Consider the following 20553-nt stretch of genomic DNA (forward strand, 5'->3'; position numbering starts at 1 on the left):
TTTTCATTTGGGTTCAAATGTCAGGATCAAAGATTAATGAGCAGTTGCCCTCCCAATTGTGGAATCTTGGGGGGCAATTAAAAGAGCCTGTCACTGTGCTCTAATCTTGACAACTTTTATTTCCTTCGTTTCTCTCACCCAAAGTTGAGCCTGAACGAAAGGTGACCTTATAAACCTAGTTAGCTATTCCCGCAAGGCCTGTGTAACTGGGGAACGGCTTCATTATGCTGTGTACTAATCCACGACCAATTTTCTCCTTATCTGCGTGGCCTGGTCATATCCGTTTCATTGCCCAAGGAAATATGCTGTGCACACAAAAGCATACAATTTAAATAAAAGTTTGTTGGTCTTGAAGGTGCCTCTGGATTCAAAATTTGTTCTGCAGCTCCAGACCAACCCAGCTGCCTACTTGAATCCATCTTTCAAAGTCACGGAAGCAGAGCTTCAATGCCGGGTTTTCCTGTCCTTGTGTGGTCCTATTTCTGCTACCAATCGTAACTTTCCATGAATTTGAAAGCGCAGTAGCGTATTGTGTAACTCCAAGGGAGGCAGCAGTGCAGCTGTTGACTTGTTATGTGTGCGCTTGTTTTAATGCAGAGGCTTTAAGTGGAAGATGGGGTGAAAACAGGGCCTAAATTTTCAAAGGAACTCCCAGCATGATGAAAATGCGACAAAGTTATGCTAATACAAAATGGGCCCAAAGGATCGAAACAGGGCTGCTCAAACAAAGGCCCTAATCAGCAGAGTCAGGATAATCCCTTTTGGTCTGGAAATAACCTTTGAAAAGGACTCCCCTTGTTGGATTCTAAACGTGGCCACCAAAGGGGCTGTCCCCGTACTTCCTCTGGAAGTCTGGTTGAGGGTTGGGGAACTGGGGATGCAAAGAGGAACGAAAGGTGTATGCTGTAATGCTTTTAGAATGTCCAACACAGAAGATTTTTTTTGCAGAACAGGTCTATGGCCCAGGTAATTTATGGAGCTGGGCGGGGAACGTCTCCCCAAACAATCCTGAAAACTTGGGAGCTTTCCCGGCCTCCTCAGGCGACGCCATTCCAGAAGGTGGGGCCACAGTGGAGAAAGCACATGTAGGGGCCAAGTATTGATTTTGCCCATGATTGTGGGGATCTTTCCCCTCCAGGTTTGAGCAAGGCCTGGAGCCTACCCTGAGCTAGAAAGTGGTCCCGGGGTGGAGGTGGGGAGGGTTGGAGGTAAGGTCGAGGATGGTGCTGAACCCATGCTGCCTGCCAAATTCATTGAGCAACGCAGCAGCTACTCCAGCCCCGAGAGCCGAAGTGTGGCCGTCTTCCCGCTGACGGGAACGGGCACTGAACGGGCAGCCCCAGAAGGATGACTTCCTTTCTCCCGTCTCCTCCCCTCCCAGGTGTTCCCCAGCCACTTCACCCAGCAGCGGACCAAAGAGACCAACTGCGAAAGCGAGCGGGAGCGGAGCGCCAAACAGTCGGGCAGCCCTTGCCCGGGCCAGGCGGGCGCCAGCGGCATCTCCACTGACTTTTGGGACTTGCTGGTCAAACTGGACAACATGAACGTTAGCCGCAAGGGCAAGAACTCCATCAAATCCGTGCCTGTGAGCTCCGGCTCAGAGGGGGAGAGCTCCCCCTACAGCCTGGAGGCCTCTCCCCTGGGCCAGTTGATGAACATGCTCTCCCACCCGGTCATCAGGCGGAGCTCCCTGCTGACCGAGAAGCTGCTGCGCCTGCTCTCGCTCATCTCCATCGCTCTGCCCGAGAACAAGGCGGCGGCCGAGGGAGCGGCCAACCATGCCGCCGCCGCTGCCGCCTCCACTGCTGCCGCTGCCACCACCACCCCGGCGCCCGCCCCTGCCCTGGCCGCGGCAGCGGCTGTGGCTGCTGCCACGGCCGCCGCCACCGCTGCATCTATCGCCACCTCCGGTGCCGCCACTGTAACCGCCACGTCTGCTGCCCCGATCACTGTGACCAGTAAGTCCCGCGCTGGGGTGGGGGTGGGGGGCGGCAAGTTGGGTTCTGTTCCTCTCTTCTCCTTGTTTTCCTTTCTGAGTTCTAGGACCACGGTCTTACTTTCTCAAAATAATTCTGCACCCATGAAGCGTGGGTTTTCTGATACGTATGTACATCACCTTGCATAATTTTCCTGTGTTTCCCCCACATCCACTCTTTTGTACAGTCGTGGCTTTGTTAGGTCTGTCGGTAGATGCTAGCAATGGTTACTGAGGGGAACCTCCATGTTCAGAGGCACTAATCCCTCGAAGCAGGAGGCAACAGGAGTGGAAGGTCTTGGACTCTGTGCCCCATTGCTGGCCCTCCAAAGGAACTGGTTGGCTACTGTGTGAGACAGGAGGCGAGACTAGATGGACCCCTGGTCTGATCCCGCAGGGCTCTTCTGATGTTCTTAGGAAGGCCTCAGCCTCTCTGCCCTGTTGTTGTCCCTCCAAAGGAACTGGTTGGCCACTGTGTGAGACAGGAGGCTGGACTAGATGGGCCACTGGTCTGATCCAACAGGGCTCTTCTGATGTTCTTAGGAAGACCTCGGCCTCTCTGCCCTGTTGTTGGCCCTTCAGAGGAACTAGTTGGCCACTGTGTGAGACAGGAGGCTGGACTTTGATGGGCTGCTGATCTGATCCAGCAGGGCTTCTTCCCTTGTTCTTAGGAAGGCCTCGGCCTTTCTGCCCTGTTGCTGACCCTCCAGAGGAACTGCTTTGCAACTTGGAGACAGGAGGCTGTGCTAGGTGGACCACTGTTCTCTTACGATTATGTTAAAAACAGGGCAGGACAAGAGCTATTCAGGGTGCTGAAGGACCTCTCCGACCTCACCCTCCAACTACTGGAAATCTCACTCTGTCAATCCTTTGGCACGTTGCTGAAGCATAAGGGCCAGAGATCTTTAAACGGGATGCTGGATTCACTGTTGATTCCGCACTCCATGCCCTTTCGGTATTCCCCTTTTGATCTCAGCAGATATGTGCCGTGATCAAAGTGCGGATATGATGTCAGTACCAGGAGACATCTGTATGGCATTTCGATGATAATTGCTTGGTTCCATTTTTATGCCCCCCTTCCCCCAGAGGCTCAGGGTGGCTCACCGACTTAAACCATAAAATGCAGCATTATTCACAAAATTATTAAAAGTAATGAAGTTATGCATCTTAAAAGACGGCCTATTGCGGCATGCTCCCATCTATATTCCGGGGGCGGAGCAGGTGGCTTATACATCATTCCAGTGATATTCTAGTTGGGTGGATTCTCGGTGAGGGAGGTCAGTAGTTTTGTTAGTCTCTACCCATCCCGACTGATGGAACAGCTCCGGCCTGGCGAGCCCCACAAAACAACTTGAAGTCCTGCCGGGCTCCGATGTCATTCAGCAGAGCTTTCCACCTGGCCGGGGCCGGAGCCAAAAAGGCCCCGGCCCTGGTTGAGGCGAGCTTTATTTCTACTAGTGAGCCGATACAAAGGCTTCGTCGTAGGAAAGGTAGTGGAAGTCACGTGGGCCGATAACAGACACTGTCCCAAAGAGGCGTGGTCAGATATGTGGGTGAAGGTTTTGCCTGTTGGTTCTTCCCTTGACCAATCCGCTCATCCTCCCCCCCCCCCCCCGGAGGTCTTGCTAGCCTGAATCTCTTTGTTCTCAGCAGCTATTGCAAAAAACAGCAAATCGCCAGCCAAGGTGAGCGACGGGGGAGGCGGAGGTGTGCCTGACAGCAAAATGGCCGCCTCGGGCCTCACGGAAAACCAGCTGCAGCTTTCTGTGGAGGTGAGGCTTCTGTGGGACCCGGGAGGGGGGGGGGTGTTGTGTGGCCGTACTCTGTACCAAATAAGAGGAGTGTCCGGTCCCACCGTGCAGTGGCTTAACTCTCTCCTTCCGCCTCAGGTGTTGACGTCCCACTCCTGCTCCGAGGAAGGCCTAGAAGACGCCGCCAACGTCCTCTTGCAGCTGTCGCGGGGCGACCCAGCCACACGGGACACTGTCCTCAAGCTGCTGCTGAACGGAGCCCATCAACTGGGATACACGCTCTGCAAGCAGATAGGTAAGAGAGGAAAACGGGGCCTGGTTCAGTGGGGGGGAGGGGAGGGGGAGTGGACGGGAGAAACTTAGTCTTCTGAAATTGCGACCTCCCTTGCTTCTCCCCCTTGCCCCCTGTGCATTCCACAAGCACCGACCCTCCTGTTTTCCCCTCCCTGAGCAGGACTTTAATCTTCTACAAACTACTTGACTAGCTTGCTGATCCTGAACTACAGTTCCTGTAACAAGCCAGTTGGGCTTAGGAGCAGAATGTGGTTGGCTGGCTGGATGCCTCAAAATCCTGGAGGCCAGCATGGCTCTAAATTTGGGCCCTTAATCGCAGGAATTCCCTTCCAAGTTGGCTATCCAGCCTTGACAGTCAGATTCACTGATGCCCGCTCTTCCCCCCCCCCCTCCCCGCTCCCAGTATGTTTTTATCCTGCCCTCTTGCCAAGTTGCAGTCTACCCTCTCAGCCTCCAACTCCCCCTTTCCCCAGGTACCCTTTTGGCCGAGCTGCGAGAGTACAACTTGGAGCAGCAACGCCGAGCCCAGTGTGAGTCCCTGTCCCCCGACGGGCTTCCCGAGGAGCAGCCCCAGACCACCAAATTGAAAGGCAAGATGCAGAGCAGGTGAGTCTTTCCCTCCCCCACCCCTCCCCCAGGCCGGCCCTCTCTCCCTTCCGCTCGAGCGCCTCCCGCCGACGCACGCTCTCCCTTTCCCCGCGCCCCAGGTTCGACATCGCCGAGAACGTGGTGATCGTGGCCTCCCAGAAGCGCCCGCTGGGCGGCCGGGAGCTCCAGCTGCCCTCCATGTCCATGCTGACCTCGAAGACCTCGACCCAGAAGTTCTTCCTCCGAGTGCTGCAGGTCATCATACAGCTGCGGGACGACACGCGGCGGGCCAACAAAAAGGCGAAACAGACAGGCAGGCTAGGTAGGAGCGCCGGAGGACCCGCCAAGCCGTTGCCCCGGGCCACCTCGGGGGCTGCAGGGTGTAGGGGGAGGGGGGCTGGGGAAATCCACGGCTCTGTCGGACGCTCAGAGCCCTGCTAGGCAGAAGTGAGCCTGCTCGAGTGAGACCTGGGTGCCACCGCACTTATTTCCCCCCCTTCTCCTTCTCCTTCTCTCCCGGCAGGTACTTCCGGTCTGGGCTCAGTTAGCAGCATCCAGGCCGCTGTTCGGCAGCTGGAGGCTGAGGCTGACGCCATTATACAAATGGTACGTGAGGGTCAGAGGGCCCGGAGGCAGCAACAAGCAACAACGGTTAGCATGGTGCCTGTGGCGCTTGCAGGCCACTCATTTTGTTGATTTGAAACTACCTTCCCCTCCCCCCTCCTTTTTTTCGTTCCCTCCTCATCTTTTTCGGCCCCCTCTCCAGCCCACCCCGTCCCCCCCGCCTCCCTCCCCCTCCTTTCCTGCCTATCTGGTCTGTCATCGGAAGAGCCTCTCGTAGGAGGGAGACTATGGGGTCCTCACTGCACTGCTGCTCTTCAGAGCGGGGGGGGGGGGGGCATCTGAGAGCCAGGCTCTGGCTTCCAAGTGCAAGTGGAAGGATTTAGAACAGGCTGGAGGGGGGGGGGAGTTGTGGTGTAACTGAAAGCTTGTCCGCATGAAGAGAGAAGAGCTAGGTTTTTCATACCCGGCTTGCCACTACCTGCAGGAGTCTCAGAGCGGCTTACAAAAGGCCTTTCCCTTCCTCTCCCCCGCAACAGACACCCTGCGAGGCAGCTAGGGCAGAGAGCGCTAAGAAAACTGCTCTGTGAGAACAATAAGAGAACTGTGCCAAACCCAAGGTCACCCAGTTGGCTGCATGTGGAGGAACAGGGAATCGATCCTGATTCTCCACATTGGAGTCCTCCGCTCTTAACCATTACATAATGGTGCACACTCTCTGTGCCCGCCTTGCCAGCAGGTTTGGCTGTCCCCAACGACCCTTTGCCCTCTTGCAAAGTCTTTTGACCGGTAGCGTGGAGAGGGGCCTTGGTTTTTACTCTGTGCTCTTGAGCAGCTTTGAGTTTGTGGAATTTTTCACTCTTTTAAATACCTTTCCATAGGGGAGTCTCTTGAGCACTCCTGCGTATCACATTTTGTCACTGGAGTCCTGCGTTAAGGTTTTCACTACTGCATTCACTTCTGGGGGAAGCAGAGGTATAAGAATGTAGAGAGAAGGGACGGAAAGTACTTTCCCCCCTTCCTCCCTACGCGAGAACTCACGGGCACTTCAGTGAAGTTAAGGAGCAGTAGGCTTAGAACAGATCACAGGGAAGGACCACTTCACCCAAAGGGTAATTAACCCATGGAATTCACCGCTGCAGGAAATGGTGGTGGTACAAGCATAGGTAGCTTCAAGAGCGGCTTGGGTAATACGGAGCAGAGGTCCATCAGTGGCTATCAGCCACAAGTTGTACATGGAGCACTCTGTCTCGAACAGGGATGCTCTGTCTTCTTGGTGCTTGGGGGGCCACAGTGGGAGGGCTTCTGGAGTTCTGGCCCCACTGGTGGACCTCCTGATGGTCTCTGGTGTTTGGCCCCTGCGTGACACAGAGTGTTGGACTGGAGGGGCCACTGACATGATCCAGCATGACCTCTCTTATGTTCTTAAGTCTGAGGCAGTGATGCTCTGTATCCTTGGTGTGTGGGAGGTCTCCTGGAGTTCTGTCTCTCCCTGTGGCCCCGGGACTCGGGCTTGGATAGGCCACTGGCCTGACCCAACATGGCCTCTCTTATGTCCTTAATCTGGCTTATGATACTAGAGTCAAACAAACATTCATTTATGGTACCTGGTGCATGCCCTCTTGCACACTGGCAACTGGGTGACAGCGGAGCCAGACAGAGTGCGGGCCCACTGCCGCCCATGGTTGTAATGATTGGAGGGTCCTGTTCGGCTCTGATCCGTAGTCAGCTTCGCCATAGTCCAGAGGGGGCCAAACTGTGAACTACAGTTCCCATGAGCCCCTGCTGTAGTCTCTGCCTCCGCCTTCAGGGTAGAGGCGTTAGCTGCTCCCTGCTGTGATTTGTGACCTCATCTGACAAAGCCTCCTCTTTGCTACAAAAATGTTACTTAAAAATCAAGAGGCGTGCTCCCTGCACGGAAGGCCCTGATGACTGCTCCCGCCATCTTCCCCCGTCCCCCCAATTCTTTGCTCCCCAAGAGTTTCCCCCGCTCTGGTGCATGTGCTTCCGCCCTCATGCTCCCGGCTACAAGCGTACCGTCTTTCCCGGTTTCACGCACGTCATCCTTCCTAACTCTTTTCTCCCTCCGCCGCCCTTGTTGATTTCAAAGCTGCGCCGTTTGGTTAATTTCCCCCCTTTGCAGATTTTGAGCTCACGTACAGTGGCATGTTGTTCAGCCTCCTCTGGCCCTCCTAGAGGTTGGGGGCGGGGAGGGGGAGAGCGGGAGAAGAGGTCCCACGCAGCTTTGTCCAGTGGTCCATTTTCTTCCCCTTCCTTGCGGGAGCCAGAGGGTTGAGGACTTGCCTCTCCAGCGTTCGTCCCTTCGCTGTCCCCGGGAGGAAGCAGCCCCCACTAACAACGCTCTCTTCTGTTCAGTCGGAATCCAACCAGGCAACGGAGGGCGCCGTGCGAAGAGATGAGTCGCCCATGGACGTGGACCAGCCGTCACCCGCCGCGCAAGACGCCCAGTCCCTCGGTTAGTAAAGTAGCAGACCTTGGAGGCTAAGGAGCAGCTTTCTCTGTCTGTGAGAGGCAGGCCTTTCCGAGTCGCCGGCAGGGGACTCGGCACCCCAGTTGAAGAGGGACGGAGACCAACTGGAGCATGTCCAGAGGAGGGCAACAAAGAGGGTGAGGGGTTGGAGACCAAGACATAGGAGTTAAGGTTGGGGGAGCTTGGTCTGTGTAGCCTGGAGAGGAGACGACTGAGAGGGGATCTGATCACCATCTTCAAGTATTTAAAAAGCTGCCACTTAAAGGATGGAGCAGAGGGACGGACCCTCTCTTGCCCCAGAGGGACGGATCAGAACCAATGGGATGAAATTAATGCAAAGGAAATTCCATCTAAACCTCCTGAAGAAATTCCTGACAGCGGTTCCTCAGTGGAACAGGCTTCCTCAGGAGGTGGTGGGTTCTCCATCTTTGGGGATTTTTAAACAGAGGCTGGAGAGCATTTGACGGAGAGGCTGATTCTGTGAAGGTTCAAGGGGTGGCAGGTGACAGTGGGTGAGCGAGAGGGTTGTTGTTGTCCTGCACAGTGCAGGGGGTTGGACTAGATGACCCATGAGGTCCCTTCCAACTCTATGATTCTATGATTCTTGGAACGCAACGGGAGAGTTGGGCCGGGCACGGCTTGAACGAAGATTCAAGATCTCGGCCAACCGTGAGGCTCCTTGTTTCTGCAGTCTCGGAAGGCTCCCAGCAGGGCGAGAAGGAGAAAGAAGAACGTCCTCCAGACCTGCCGCTACTCAGCGATCAGCTCAGCCTGGACGAGTTGTGGGACATGCTGGGGGAGTGTCTCAAGGAGCTGGAGGAGTCCCATGACCAACACGCTGTGCTCGGTAAGCCTCTGGGCTGCTGGAGGGGCGGGGGCGGGGGGGGGGAGCTTCCCTGTTCCCGGGAGGCTTCATTCTGGTTTTCTCTCCCCAGTACTGCAGCCTGCTGTGGAGGCCTTTTTCCTGGTGCACGCCACGGAGCGAGAGAGCAAGCCACCTGTGCGTGACACCCGGGAGAGCCAGCTGGCGCACATCAAAGACGAGCCTCCGCCCCTCTCGCCTGCCCCACTGACGCCCGCCACGCCCTCTTCCCTCGACCCCTTTTTCTCCCGCGAGCCCTCTTCCATGCACATCTCCTCCAGCCTCCCCCCGGACACCCAGAAGTTCCTTCGATTTGCAGGTGAGCTCATGAGCTCTGGGGAGCCTAGACCATGTCTCGGGGTGGGAGCGTAACTGAGCCGGACAGCACACTCAGGGAAGCTCCGGGATGCCGGAGGTGGGCGTTATCGGGGGTCCTTGAGAGGAGAACTGCATCGTCATCAGTGTAGAGTCGAAGCAAAATGTTTTTACACCCCCCCCCCCAGTCTGGGGAGATGTAAATCTTAAATTCCTGCAATGGGTTACTTTTATATCAATAAGTTGAATAGGAGAGGTACTTGCCAGAGAACCACCAAGATAGGAACCGTGAGCTAACTTTTAAAAGTTGCCAGATATGCCTGGTTGGCTGTTCCAGTTAGAGCAGGGGTAGTCAAACACTGGCAGGGGCTCATGGGAATTGTAGTCCATGGACATCTGGAGGATCACAGGTTGACTGCCCCTGATTTAGAGGCCCCCAAAACCTATAATTATGCTGACCTTATTGTTTTATTACATTGTATTGACCAGCTGACTATATCATTCTGTGATTTTATTGTAACTGCTGTGGAATTATGGGCAGACTTACTCTGTTTACGTTTTATGATATCTCTTAAGCACTGCTACTAATACTGAATATGGCTTTTGATTATTCTGGTCCAAGACCATTGTAAATGAGTCAGATTATTTGGGGAGACGGGGGCAGGGTTTGGGGCGACAGCTGGTCAAGGCCAGCGCTGTCCAGAGTGCTAGCTGGGACTCCTGGCAGCTGGGGAAACGTGTTGCTGAGGCTCTGCAGTAGCCTGGAAGCAGTAGGATTGGAGGCTCGTAGCCCAGCTTCCAGGCACACATATTCTCTCAACACTCCCCCACATGTTCCCTTAGAGACCCACCGCACTGTGCTGAATCAGATCCTGCGCCAGTCCACCACGCACCTGGCTGACGGCCCCTTCGCTGTCCTCGTCGACTACATCCGTGTGCTGGACTTCGATGTCAAACGAAAGTAGGTGTTTGGGCACCCGGACTCCTCCTCCTTCGACTCTCCCCTGGGGGAGCTCAACACAGGGCCAGGAGTAGCCATACTGTGGCTTTCCAGTTTTCCACGGACTACAATTACCATGAGCCCCTGCCAGCAGGGGCTCATGCTAATTGTAATCCATGGGCATCTAGAGAGCCACAATTTTGGCCATCTCTGGTCTAGACTTGTTCAAGCAGGCACGAGCTCTGGGGGCAGATGACTCCGTTGGCATCCCGGATGGCCAGTAGCCAGTTAACTGTATTGGTTAAGCGACCCCAGAGTTCCTTATTGTGTTAGACTTGTTTAGTTCCCCAAATTGGGAGGAAAGGGAAGGATGGCTGGGAAGCAGCTTGTTTGGCCGTTGTTCTCCAGCAGAGTGGCTTCCCTCTGAACTCCTGTTCTGAAGCCATTTTAGAGACTTATGGGGCTCAGGGTGGAGGGGGGGATCTCTGTGGGAGTCTGATCATCTCCCCGGCTTGTAGTCTGAGAACAGTCTTACTTCAGCCCCTTTCCTTGGGTCAGCGTTGGCACGTCCAGCAGTAAGTCTGGAGGCTGCCCCATGACTCAAGAGGTCCGCATTCTGCTTGTCCCCCCACCCCACCCCACCCCCAGGTATTTCCGGCAAGAGCTGGAGCGGCTGGACGAGGGGCTCCGGAAAGAAGACATGGCGGTGCACGTGCGCCGGGATCACGTCTTCGAGGATTCTTACCGGGAGTTGCATCGCAAGTCACCGGAGGAAATGAAAAATAGATTGTAAGCAGTTCCTTCCCCCAGCTGATCCCAAGTCATGAGAGGGGGTTGCCGTTCTTTTCGTTTGTTGGCTTTTGTTACTCTTAGAACAAGGTGACCAGATTTTAACATTAGTAAAGTGGAACACCATTGACCGGGGGGGTTCTTGATTAAAAATTTGGCCTATACGGAGCAACAAAAAGTTTCATAGAACGCAAAAATAGTATTGTAATATATATATATATATATTTAATTTCAACATAAGTACAATTTGCCAGGTACCCCCAGATGTCCCTCCAAAAGTGGGACAATCTGGTCACCTTATCTTAGAGTCCTCTGCTTCCTTCCACTCTTTTTCTTCCTTCCACTCTTTTTTCCAAAACCTCCCTCTGACGTTTGCACCGTCCGTTTCTTCTCCTTGCAGCCGGGCATCAGGCTCCCCACCAGCCCCTTTGCCCGGAGCCCACCCTCCTCCTTCAGGGTCTCCATGACCTCCTCACACCCACTTCCTCTTTCAGGTACATAGTGTTCGAGGGGGAGGAGGGCCAGGACGCCGGAGGCCTCCTGCGCGAGTGGTACATGATCATCTCGCGGGAGATGTTCAACCCCATGTACGCGCTCTTCCGCACGTCGCCCGGGGACCGGGTCACCTACACCATCAATCCCTCCTCCCACTGCAACCCCAACCACCTGAGCTACTTCAAGTTCGTCGGTCGCATCGTGGCCAAGGCGGTGTACGACAACCGTTTGCTAGAGTGCTACTTCACTCGCTCTTTCTACAAACACATCCTGGGCAAATCGGTCAGGTGGGTCACGCTTTTCCTTTGGGGGGTTCTCCCCTCTCCTTCCCAGAAGAGTGTGGAATTGCCCTAAGCTCAGTTTTTCCTTCCTCCCTGCAGGTACACAGACATGGAGAGTGAGGATTACCACTTCTACCAAGGCCTGGTGTATCTCCTGGAGAACGACGTCTCCACTCTGGGCTACGACCTCACCTTCAGCACTGAGGTATGGCTGGCTCTTCCTTTCTACCGACAGTTTTGGGATAGAGCCAAGGAGGGGAGGGTGTTGTCCCACCATGCCTAGTTGAGGAACAGATTTTGAGTCCGGTGGCACCTTAAGACCAACAAAGTTTTATCCAATGTCTAAGCCAACTTTTTTTACTGTTGAGAAACCCCTGAAATATTCTTCCAGCTAGTGGCACAATTGTGTATAATGTGGCTGGGAAGCATAGCTGTGTATACACACACCCAGGCCTCCTTCCCTTCCCAACCCCTCTAGGCCCGTCAATGGCGATTGGGGGGGGGGCAGGTTGACGTGATCATAGATCGTGTCACCTGATAAATTTAAAATATATATTTACATTAGAAGAGCCTCTTGTGGCGCAGAGTGGTAAGGCAGCCGTCTGAAAGCTCTGCCCATGAGGCTGGGAGTTCGATCCCAGCAGCCGGCTCAAGGTCGACTCAGCCTTCCATCCTTCCGAGGTCGGTAAAATGAGTCCCCAGCTTGCTGCTGGGGGGTAAACGGTCATGACTGGGGAAGGCACTGGCAAACCACCCCGTATTGAGTCTGCCATGGAAACGCTGGAGGGCGTCACCCCAAGGGTCAGACATGACTCGGTGCTTGCACAGGGGGTACCTTTACCTTTACCTTTACCTTTATTTACATTAATTAGCACCCACCCATTGGGAAAACCCTTCCAGGGCTGTCAGAGTCCTGGTTGGGAAAGCCTGGTCTAAGCTTTCGTGCGGATGCAAGCTTTGTCAAACCCCTTGTACCTTGAATAAAACTGAATCACACCTTGTTGGGGCAGACCGAAATGTAACTAGAATTCTGCACCCAGGAATCGCACACTTTCCATGGTGTCGTTGTTTTTATTTGCACAACGTATGGATTGAAAACGCCTCGTTTTGCAAGGGCCGACCAAGAGCAGCTATGACATTTTTTTTCTTTAGAATTGTTTTTTTATTTTTATAAAGATATACAGAAGAAGAAAAAAGAAATATATTTTGGTTACAGTGAACCTCCTGTAGTCCCTTTTCTTTCCTTACTCCAAGCTGGCAAGATAGTCCAAGTAGAAACTCCACTGCTCGTGGAATTCTTCCCTTGGGCTCTTGCCATAGAAGTAAGCTTTGCCATTTTCACTTATTCAGCAAGTTTACTCAACCATAAGTCAGTGGTTGGGATCGCCTGCGATTTCTAGTTCTTAGCCAGAACTAGTCTTGCTGCCGTTGTGGCATAAAGAAAATTCTAGCACTTTCCAGCCTTGGACCATTTACGCACTGGAGGTTTCATGCCAGGCTGCAGGCTGGAGTTTTAGTCCTGTCAGGTTGCCCCACCTCTTCCTGCACCCACATGGAGGAGCATTAGGCCTGGTGCACCTCATCTACCCCTGATTTGTGCTCCTTCACTGGAGCTGGGGCAGTGAAGTTCCCAGTGCGTAAACGGTCTTAGAATGGGAGGAGGTCCATCTTGAATGTTCTCTTCCTACAGAGAGGTGTGTCACACAGTCTGGGCTTGCTCAGGTCTCTTCCATCTTTCCCTTCTTCCTCCCTGCCCCACTCCAGGTGCAAGAATTTGGGGTGTGTGAGGTACGAGACCTGAAGCCTAACGGGGCCAACATCTTGGTGACGGAGGAGAACAAGAAAGAATACGTGCACCTGGTGTGTCAGATGCGGATGACAGGTGCGTTGGGGCCGGTGGTGTCGGGGGAGAGGGTGCGTGGAAAGTGTTTTGAAAGTTTGGGTTAGCCTGGGCCCATCTGGGTCACGGCATGCTCCTGGCAGTGGAGAGGAGAAAGGCAGGCACTGAGGAATTCAGCTTGAAGAAAACATATGGCGGCTTTTGGAGTCGTGTGGAAGCTAAGCCCCATCCTCCAGGCAGTTGCGCAATTTCCCCACAATATATATCCATGTGTAACAGCGACGGGGATACACACAAAGGTCGTGACTCGAGGAGGGTCCTGGGTTTTAGGATGGGAGCGTGAATGAAGCTGCGGTTTCCCTCCTGACGGGCTCCGAGCTTCCCGTGGCTCTTTCCTTTGATGGGTGAGCTCTGGGTCCTTCCGAACAGGGGCGATCCGTAAGCAGCTGGCCGCCTTCCTGGAGGGCTTCTACGAGATCATCCCCAAGCGCCTCATCTCCATCTTCACGGAGCAAGAGCTGGAGCTGCTGATCTCGGGGCTGCCCACCATTGACATCGACGACCTGAAATCCAATACAGAATACCACAAATACCAGGCGAATTCTATCCAGGTGAGCTCCTTCGGCTATTCCGAGCTCTTCCAGTCCGTCCCCTGAGGAGGCGGCATCTTCCCTCCCCTCCCTTTCTTTTCTTAATTATTCCATAAGCATGTTTAGGTTGTAGGCTTTTGAACTGTAGTGAATATTCCTGAGCTGGGATCATCTCTAATCTCCCGAGGTTGGTGGGTGGTGCCTACTGGGTCTTGTTGGGAAATTGGGGAGAGTAGTGATTGGTTTTAGGCCACTGGCGGTATTCTCTTTTGTAAACTGCCACAAGTCAGCATGGTCGGGGAGTGGCAGTCAGTAAACCAGGGAAGGGAAGGGAAGGGAATTGGAAGTGGGTTGAGAAGGAAAGAACGAATGAATGAACTTAGTGCAGGCTCAGCCTAAAGCAAGGATCGCCAAACTGTGGCCCTCCAGATGTCGATGGACCACTATTGCCATTAGCCCCTGCCAGTAGCATGCTGGCAGGGGTTCATGGGAATTGTAGTCTGGGCACCTGGAGAACCACCCCTGGCTTCAAGCATCCATGACAAATATCTGTCTAGCCCCACCGGTGAGGGGAAGCTCACCACCTTCTTAGGTAGCCGATTCCACTGCTGTACTACTCTGACAAAGAAATTTCTGATATCTAGCCAGTACCACTGTTCATGTAGCTTAAACCAGGGGTAGTCAACCTGTGGTCCTCCAGATGTCCATAGACTACAATCCCCATGAGCCCCTGTCAGTGCTTGCTGGCAGGGGCTCATGGGGATTGTAGTCCATGAACATCTGGAGGACCCCTGTCTTAAACCTATTACTGTGGGTATAAACCTTTCCTCTAAAGGCCATCTGTTCTGTGGACAGTATCCGTTCCTGCATTGGACCCGCTGGATGCAGGAGCTGTGTTTATTCCCTAGCAGCCTCTGGTTAAAGGAAGCCTGTTCTGAAAGCTCCTCCTGCAACCCCTTCCATCCTCTCTCACAGATCCAGTGGTTCTGGCGAGCATTGCGCTCCTTCGACCAGGCAGACCGGGCAAAGTTCCTGCAGTTTGTCACGGGCACGTCCAAGGTGCCTTTGCAGGGCTTCGCTGCCCTGGAGGGGATGAACGGCATCCAGAAGTTCCAGATCCACAGGGACGACCGCTCTACAGACAGATTGCCTTCTGCTCACACGTGGTAAGGGGGAAAGAACAGGGGGTGGATTGCTCCTGCCTAGCGTCCCCCAAGCTTGTTCCCGGGGACCGGTTCCTGGAAACACTTAACATAAGTGGAGCCAAAGCAGTTTGGAATCTTGAATAACTTTGTAGCCAGTGAGAATCCCAGATCTGCAATTTCACTGTCAAATATTACCTGGTTGAGGCGATAAAGGTATGTTGTTGGATCCTGTCACCTGTCAAGACTTCATTGCCTTTATAGATGCCCCACCTAAAGGCCTTCAGTAGCTCTTCAGTAGTTGAAAAAGGCTGCTATAGGCAGCTTTATACAGGTGTATTCACCTGAGGCATTGATACAGGGCATTCGTTTGATAAGATTCTCATGCCCATCGGCAGTCGGTCGAAATTCCCTACTATTCCCCCTTCCGTTTGCCGTGCGCCTCCCTTTTTACAGCCCCGGGTGGGATTTGATCCTTAGGGCCTGAAACTCTGCCAGAAGCCAGTGCCAGCAGGAAGAAGGGGCTGCTTGAAATCCTGAATTCCCCCTCCCCCTCCATATACCTGCCCCGTTGAGAAGCCCTGCTTTAGCCAGTCACGCTCACCTTCCCTCCTTTTCCTCCTCCAGTTTCAACCAGCTGGACCTCCCTGCCTACGAAAGCTACGAGAAATTGCGTCACATGCTGCTACTGGCCATCCAGGAGTGCTCGGAGGGCTTCGGCCTAGCATAAGGGCGGCCCCAGCTGCCATATTTTTCTACTGTCAGACTTGGGGAGCAACGGGAGGGAGTGGAACCGAGCGATGCTCCGCCCCCCATTTCCAACCACCTGTGTGTGTGTGTGTGCGTACCCTGCTGCCCCCCCCTTACCGAAGAGAGCCAGAGACCCCCAGCCAATCAGCCGTCTTCGGAGGCGGGGCCGGGGCGCAACCCGGAGAGGGGGGGGGAAAAACAAAAAAAGACAAATTATATATATAAATATATATATATTTTTTGGTTTAGTTTGCATTTCTTAATTTGTGCTTGGAATGTGTTGACGAGGCGGTGGGAGGGGGAGCATTTGGATTCTTTTGTCGGCCTCTTTCCTCGGCACCATTTGCTGCTTGGAAGGGGGGGAACAACCTAAGGTTTAAAAAAATCCCAAAAAAGGAAAAAAAAATTAAAAAATAAAAGCGCACTCTTGATAAGAGCGGACTGTGCCATTGTGTTTATTTAGTAGCGGAAGGGGGCGCGGCTTCATAAGCATCCAGGGAGGGAGGGGGGGCTGCAGATTTCAGAAGGAGGGCGGGGCCTAACTCTATCCTTATAGAATCATAGAATCATAGAATCCTAGAGTTGGAAGGGGCCATACAGGCCATCTAGTCCAACCCCCTGCTCAACACAGGATCAGCCCTAAGCATCCTAAAGCATCCAAGAAAAGTGTGTATCCAACCTTTGCTTGAAGACTGCCAGTGAGGGGGAGCTCACCACCTCCTTAGGCAGCCTATTCCACTGCTGAACTACTCTGACTGTGACATTTTTTTCCCCTGATATCTAGCCTATATCGTTGTACTTGTAGTTTAAACCCATTACTGCGTGTCCTCTCCTCTGCAGCCAACGGGAACAACATCCTGCCCTCCTCCAAGTGACAACCTTTCAAATACTTAAAGAGGGCTATCATGTCCCCTCTCAACCTCCTTTTCTCCAGGCTGAACATTCCCAAGTCCCTCAACCTATCTTCATAGGGCTTGGTCCCTTGGCCCCAGATCATCTTCGTCGCTCTCCTCTGTACCCTTTCAATTTTATCGACGTCCTTCTTGAAGTGAGGCCTCCAGAACTGCACACAGTACTCCAGGTGTGGTCTGACCAGTGCCGTATACAATGGGACTATGACATCTTGTGATTTTGATGTTTTCCCCTTGTTGATACAGCCCAAAATGGCATTCGCCTTTTTTACCGCTGCATCACACTGCCTGCTCATGTTTAGTTTACAATCCACAAGTACCCCAAGGTCTTGTTCACACACAGTGTTACCTAGAAGCGTATCGCCCATCCAGTAGGCATGCTTTTCATTTTTTTCAAGCAAGCACAAGAAAAGGTAACAGTTTGGATTGGGGGGGGGGGAGGTTAGAATCCCTAATGCAAGGATGGCCAAAGTGTGGCTCTCCAGATGTCTGTGGACTACCATTCCCACGAGCCCCTGGCAGGGGCTCATGGGAATTGTAGCCCACGGACATCTGGAGAGCCACAGTCTGTCTGCCCCTGCTGTAATGTCAATGCAATATACTTTCTGTGGCCTCATTGCTCACGCAGGTAGTTCAGTCTGATTTCCCTTGTTTTAAACCTGCTCTGTTGAGCTCTGAACAACAGTGGCCAACTGGCCAGACTTCTCCTTTTATGAAGGACTGGAGCTTTGGAATCTGGTATCGTTCCCCTGTCTGCACTAGACCTTTCTCCCCCCAGTACAGTTTCCTTATGGTCCTGTTTCTTTCTCATCTACCACAGCAGTCTTTTTCAAATTCCATGTTCTGTGCTAGCCTGAATCTTGGCAACAGAACGACGTCTGGATAACTCTGTGCATTGAATTTGGAAAGGTAGGGTATCACTGTCGGGTCTAGAAAAGCTAGAGATTTGCGTTTAGCGGCACCTTAAGAGATCAGCAAGAGCTGGGGGGTGTGAGCTTTCAAGAGTGAGAGCTCCATCATAAGATACAAGCAATAACCTCTGTTGTCAGATACAAGCAGGGACCTTCTATCCCAGTCAGAAGATGGAAGGGGGTATTGCAAAGAAAGAACTCAGGATGTAGCAGTTACAATGCAAAATGCAATCAGCTTGATTTAGAGCAGGGGAGAAATGCCTAAGGACAGAAAATTAGCATCTGCTGTGAGAGAAAGAATACCATGACCCCAGTCAACCCTGCTTGGGAGTGTAAGAATCCATTGGTCTGAACTTGTAAGTGAACTCCAGTTCAGCATTCTCCCACTGAAATCTCCCCTTGAAGCTTCTCTGTTTGAGGGCTGCCTCTTGTTGTATCCCGTATCTGGAGATGGCCTTTAATGTGCAGTTTCCTCTTGACTTGACAAGAACAGTCAGTGAAATGTCAGGTGCGACGTCAGCACAATGGAAATTCATAATAATCTTTGGCTACAACAGGAAGGAGGAACCAAATAGGGTGACATGACTATTTAAAGCATTACGTACCCTTGCCAGGTAATGACGGTGGGTCACAAAAAGAGCTATTCAGTAACACACTGTAATAAAATGTTCCGGTAGAGCTGGACTGTAAGATAATGTTTGTCCAAAATAAATTAGTTCTGTAATGACAATGAAAGGGAGGGGGTTTTGCCAGCCTCTCCTAAAGCAGATGATTTCAAACACCTGAGATATTCTCAGCATTGTTTCACTCAGCATTGTGTGTAGTGTAGCCAGGAGATTTTGGGATTGGGGACCAACGGGGTTAAGAGCTAGCGTGTGACGCTGATATATCCGGCGTGCTGGGCCCCGTGTCTGCATTGAGAGAGGGCCGCTGCTCTCTACCCCGTTCCCTCTTTTCCTGCACAGGCCTTTCCGCAACCCACGGCCGCTTTGGCTATTTCAAAGTTCCTTGCGCAACTTCCTCCTGTGCCTTAAGGGTGGGAAATGGATGGGCTTCCTCCTCTTGCACATTTGGCGGGGAAGGAAATGACCAAGTTGTCCTTCTGGAGACACAGTTCTATTCTAAATTCGATTTCCCCCGTTTTGTTTCTGGGAAAGAACGCTCCCTTCCGGGCTGCGGCCGTTTAAGGGAGCTCTCTTCGGGAGGAGGTGGATTTGGGCTAGCCTCAGAGCCCTGACCTCTGTCTGGGACAGGGAGGCAGCAGTCGCTGAGCTGAGATTTCTTTACGGGGCAGCCCTGTTAGCTGCCGCTTGGCAGGCTCTGATGCTCGTGCGTATTGCGGAGTTTTGCTCCTTGTGGGCGGGGGTGCTGCTGGCAGCACTGATATGGGCTTCGGTCCCATGCATGCCCTTGGCCACCTCTGCGTGATCCTCGAACTGCCCCAAAGAGCTGGCCATTCCAAATCCATATGATCTTCAGCAGTCTTGATTCTCCTCCCCCCACATGCAACCAGCTGGGTGGCCTTGGGCTCGCCACAGCCCTGATAAAGATGTTCTGACTGAGCAGGAATATCAGAGCTCTCTCAGCCGCACCCACCCCACAGGGTGTCTGTTGTGGGGAGAGGAAGGGGAAGGTGACTGTAAGCTGCTTTGAGACTCCTTCGGGGAGAGAAAAGCCGCATATAAGAACCAACTCTTCTTATGAAATAACCCCAGGGGGTCTTTCTCATTGGTGAACAGAAGGGTATGCTGACCTGGCCAGCCCAGGCAAGCCCAATCCTGTGGAAACTTGGAAGCTAAACAGGGCTGACGGTGAATAGTATTTGGATGTCCTTGGACCTCCAAGGATTCGAGTAGTAGTTGGCTTTTATACCCCACTTTTCACTTACCAAAGGAGTCTCAAAGGAGCTTATGAACACCTTTCCCCTCCTCTCCCCACAACAGACACCCTTTGAGGTAGGTGGGGCTCTGACAGAACTGCTCTGTGAGAACAGCTGTGCCAGGACTGTGATCAGCCCAAGATCACATCAAACCCAGCTCTCCAGCTGGTCTTAACCTCTACACCAAGCTGGGTGCACTGCACATGCTATGCAATAAATAAATGATCTCACCTATGCAACCTTCCAGCCCTCTGGTGAGCCTACGATGTGGCCCTGTAGAATCCCACTGCCTGTCCATCCAGCCCAGTCAAACTGGTTTCTCCAATGACTCAGGGACTTCTGCTTCCTCAGATCTGGAGAGGAGCTGTGATTCCAGGGGATCCCCAAGTCCCACCTGGAGAGAGAGGAAAAAAGCTTTCTGTTTTACATTCAACTCAGAGGCGCAATTTTATACAGCTGAAGAAAGGATTGTAAAACATCTTGAAAATAGCATTTAACTTGCTAGCTATTTAAGCATTCTGCGATGCCTTCAAGAATCTTCTGTCTGAATAAAAGCATTTCAATTGGATATTATCAAATTTTGTCTCACACATGATCGTTTCTTAATCCTACTCGAAGGTTGGCGTCCCTTAACCTCAGTGGGACACAAGGCTACAGAGCCCACCTGTAACGCCAGGGGATCTCCAGTTCCCACCTGGAGGCTGGCATAACTAGGTGGTACCCATGGCCCCCTCTCGAAATCCCAAGAGGGCCCATAGCCCCAGAAAGGTTAGGCACCCCAATCTATTTTGTATCCTCCCCTTTCTCCAAGGCAGCACATGCAGTTCTCCCTTCCTCATTTCAGCCCTGCAGAGTAGGCCATACCAAGAAAGAGCGGGAACGTGCGCCTGACCCACCATTTCCCAAGATGCTCCCTGGCAGAGCAGGGATTTGTACCTTAACTTGAAAGCCCCCCCAGGGTATGTTTGCCTGGATCATTTTAGTTCCGCGCATCGTCTTCAGCGAGACATAAATAGAACCAGAGTTTACACACCCCATCCTGTGTCCCGTTGCCACTTGGTCCTGATTAGAGCGCCACTTCCTGTCGCCAGTTTAAAATGGAAATGCGCCTCCATGAGGAGGCATGCACCGTCCCACGTCAGCGGAGTAGGATGTGCCTCATCTCCGACATGTATTTGTTCTTCCGCC

General features: G+C 52.9%; 1 protein-coding gene across 15 annotated transcripts in view; it reads left to right on the top strand.

Annotated features, from left to right (window-relative positions):
• HUWE1 (HECT, UBA and WWE domain containing E3 ubiquitin protein ligase 1) overlaps positions 1–16100 on the top strand; it is a 118806-nt gene extending 102706 nt beyond the window's left edge. For 10 of the 15 annotated variants that reach the window (XM_077329573.1, XM_077329574.1, XM_077329567.1 and 7 more), the window contains 17 exons: positions 1382–1958; positions 3626–3747; positions 3865–4021; positions 4494–4626; positions 4728–4930; positions 5132–5259; positions 7546–7645; positions 8352–8507; positions 8596–8841; positions 9681–9798; positions 10426–10566; positions 11061–11348; positions 11442–11547; positions 13107–13224; positions 13612–13793; positions 14748–14938; positions 15542–16100. In XM_077329573.1, the coding sequence (XP_077185688.1) occupies positions 1382–1958; positions 3626–3747; positions 3865–4021; positions 4494–4626; positions 4728–4930; positions 5132–5259; positions 7546–7645; positions 8352–8507; positions 8596–8841; positions 9681–9798; positions 10426–10566; positions 11061–11348; positions 11442–11547; positions 13107–13224; positions 13612–13793; positions 14748–14938; positions 15542–15644 (3069 nt within the window). In that variant the 3' untranslated portion in view covers positions 15645–16100. The remainder of the gene's footprint in view (positions 1–1381; positions 1959–3625; positions 3748–3864; positions 4022–4493; positions 4627–4727; positions 4931–5131; positions 5260–7545; positions 7646–8351; positions 8508–8595; positions 8842–9680; positions 9799–10425; positions 10567–11060; positions 11349–11441; positions 11548–13106; positions 13225–13611; positions 13794–14747; positions 14939–15541) is intronic. The other 5 variants (XM_077329575.1, XM_077329569.1, XM_077329572.1 and 2 more) reach the window with 2 other exon arrangements.
• Positions 16101–20553: the final 4453 nt, after the last annotated feature.

This window comes from Paroedura picta, chromosome 3 (genome assembly GCF_049243985.1).
Source record: "Paroedura picta isolate Pp20150507F chromosome 3, Ppicta_v3.0, whole genome shotgun sequence".
NCBI classification, from domain to species: domain Eukaryota; kingdom Metazoa; phylum Chordata; class Lepidosauria; order Squamata; family Gekkonidae; genus Paroedura; species Paroedura picta.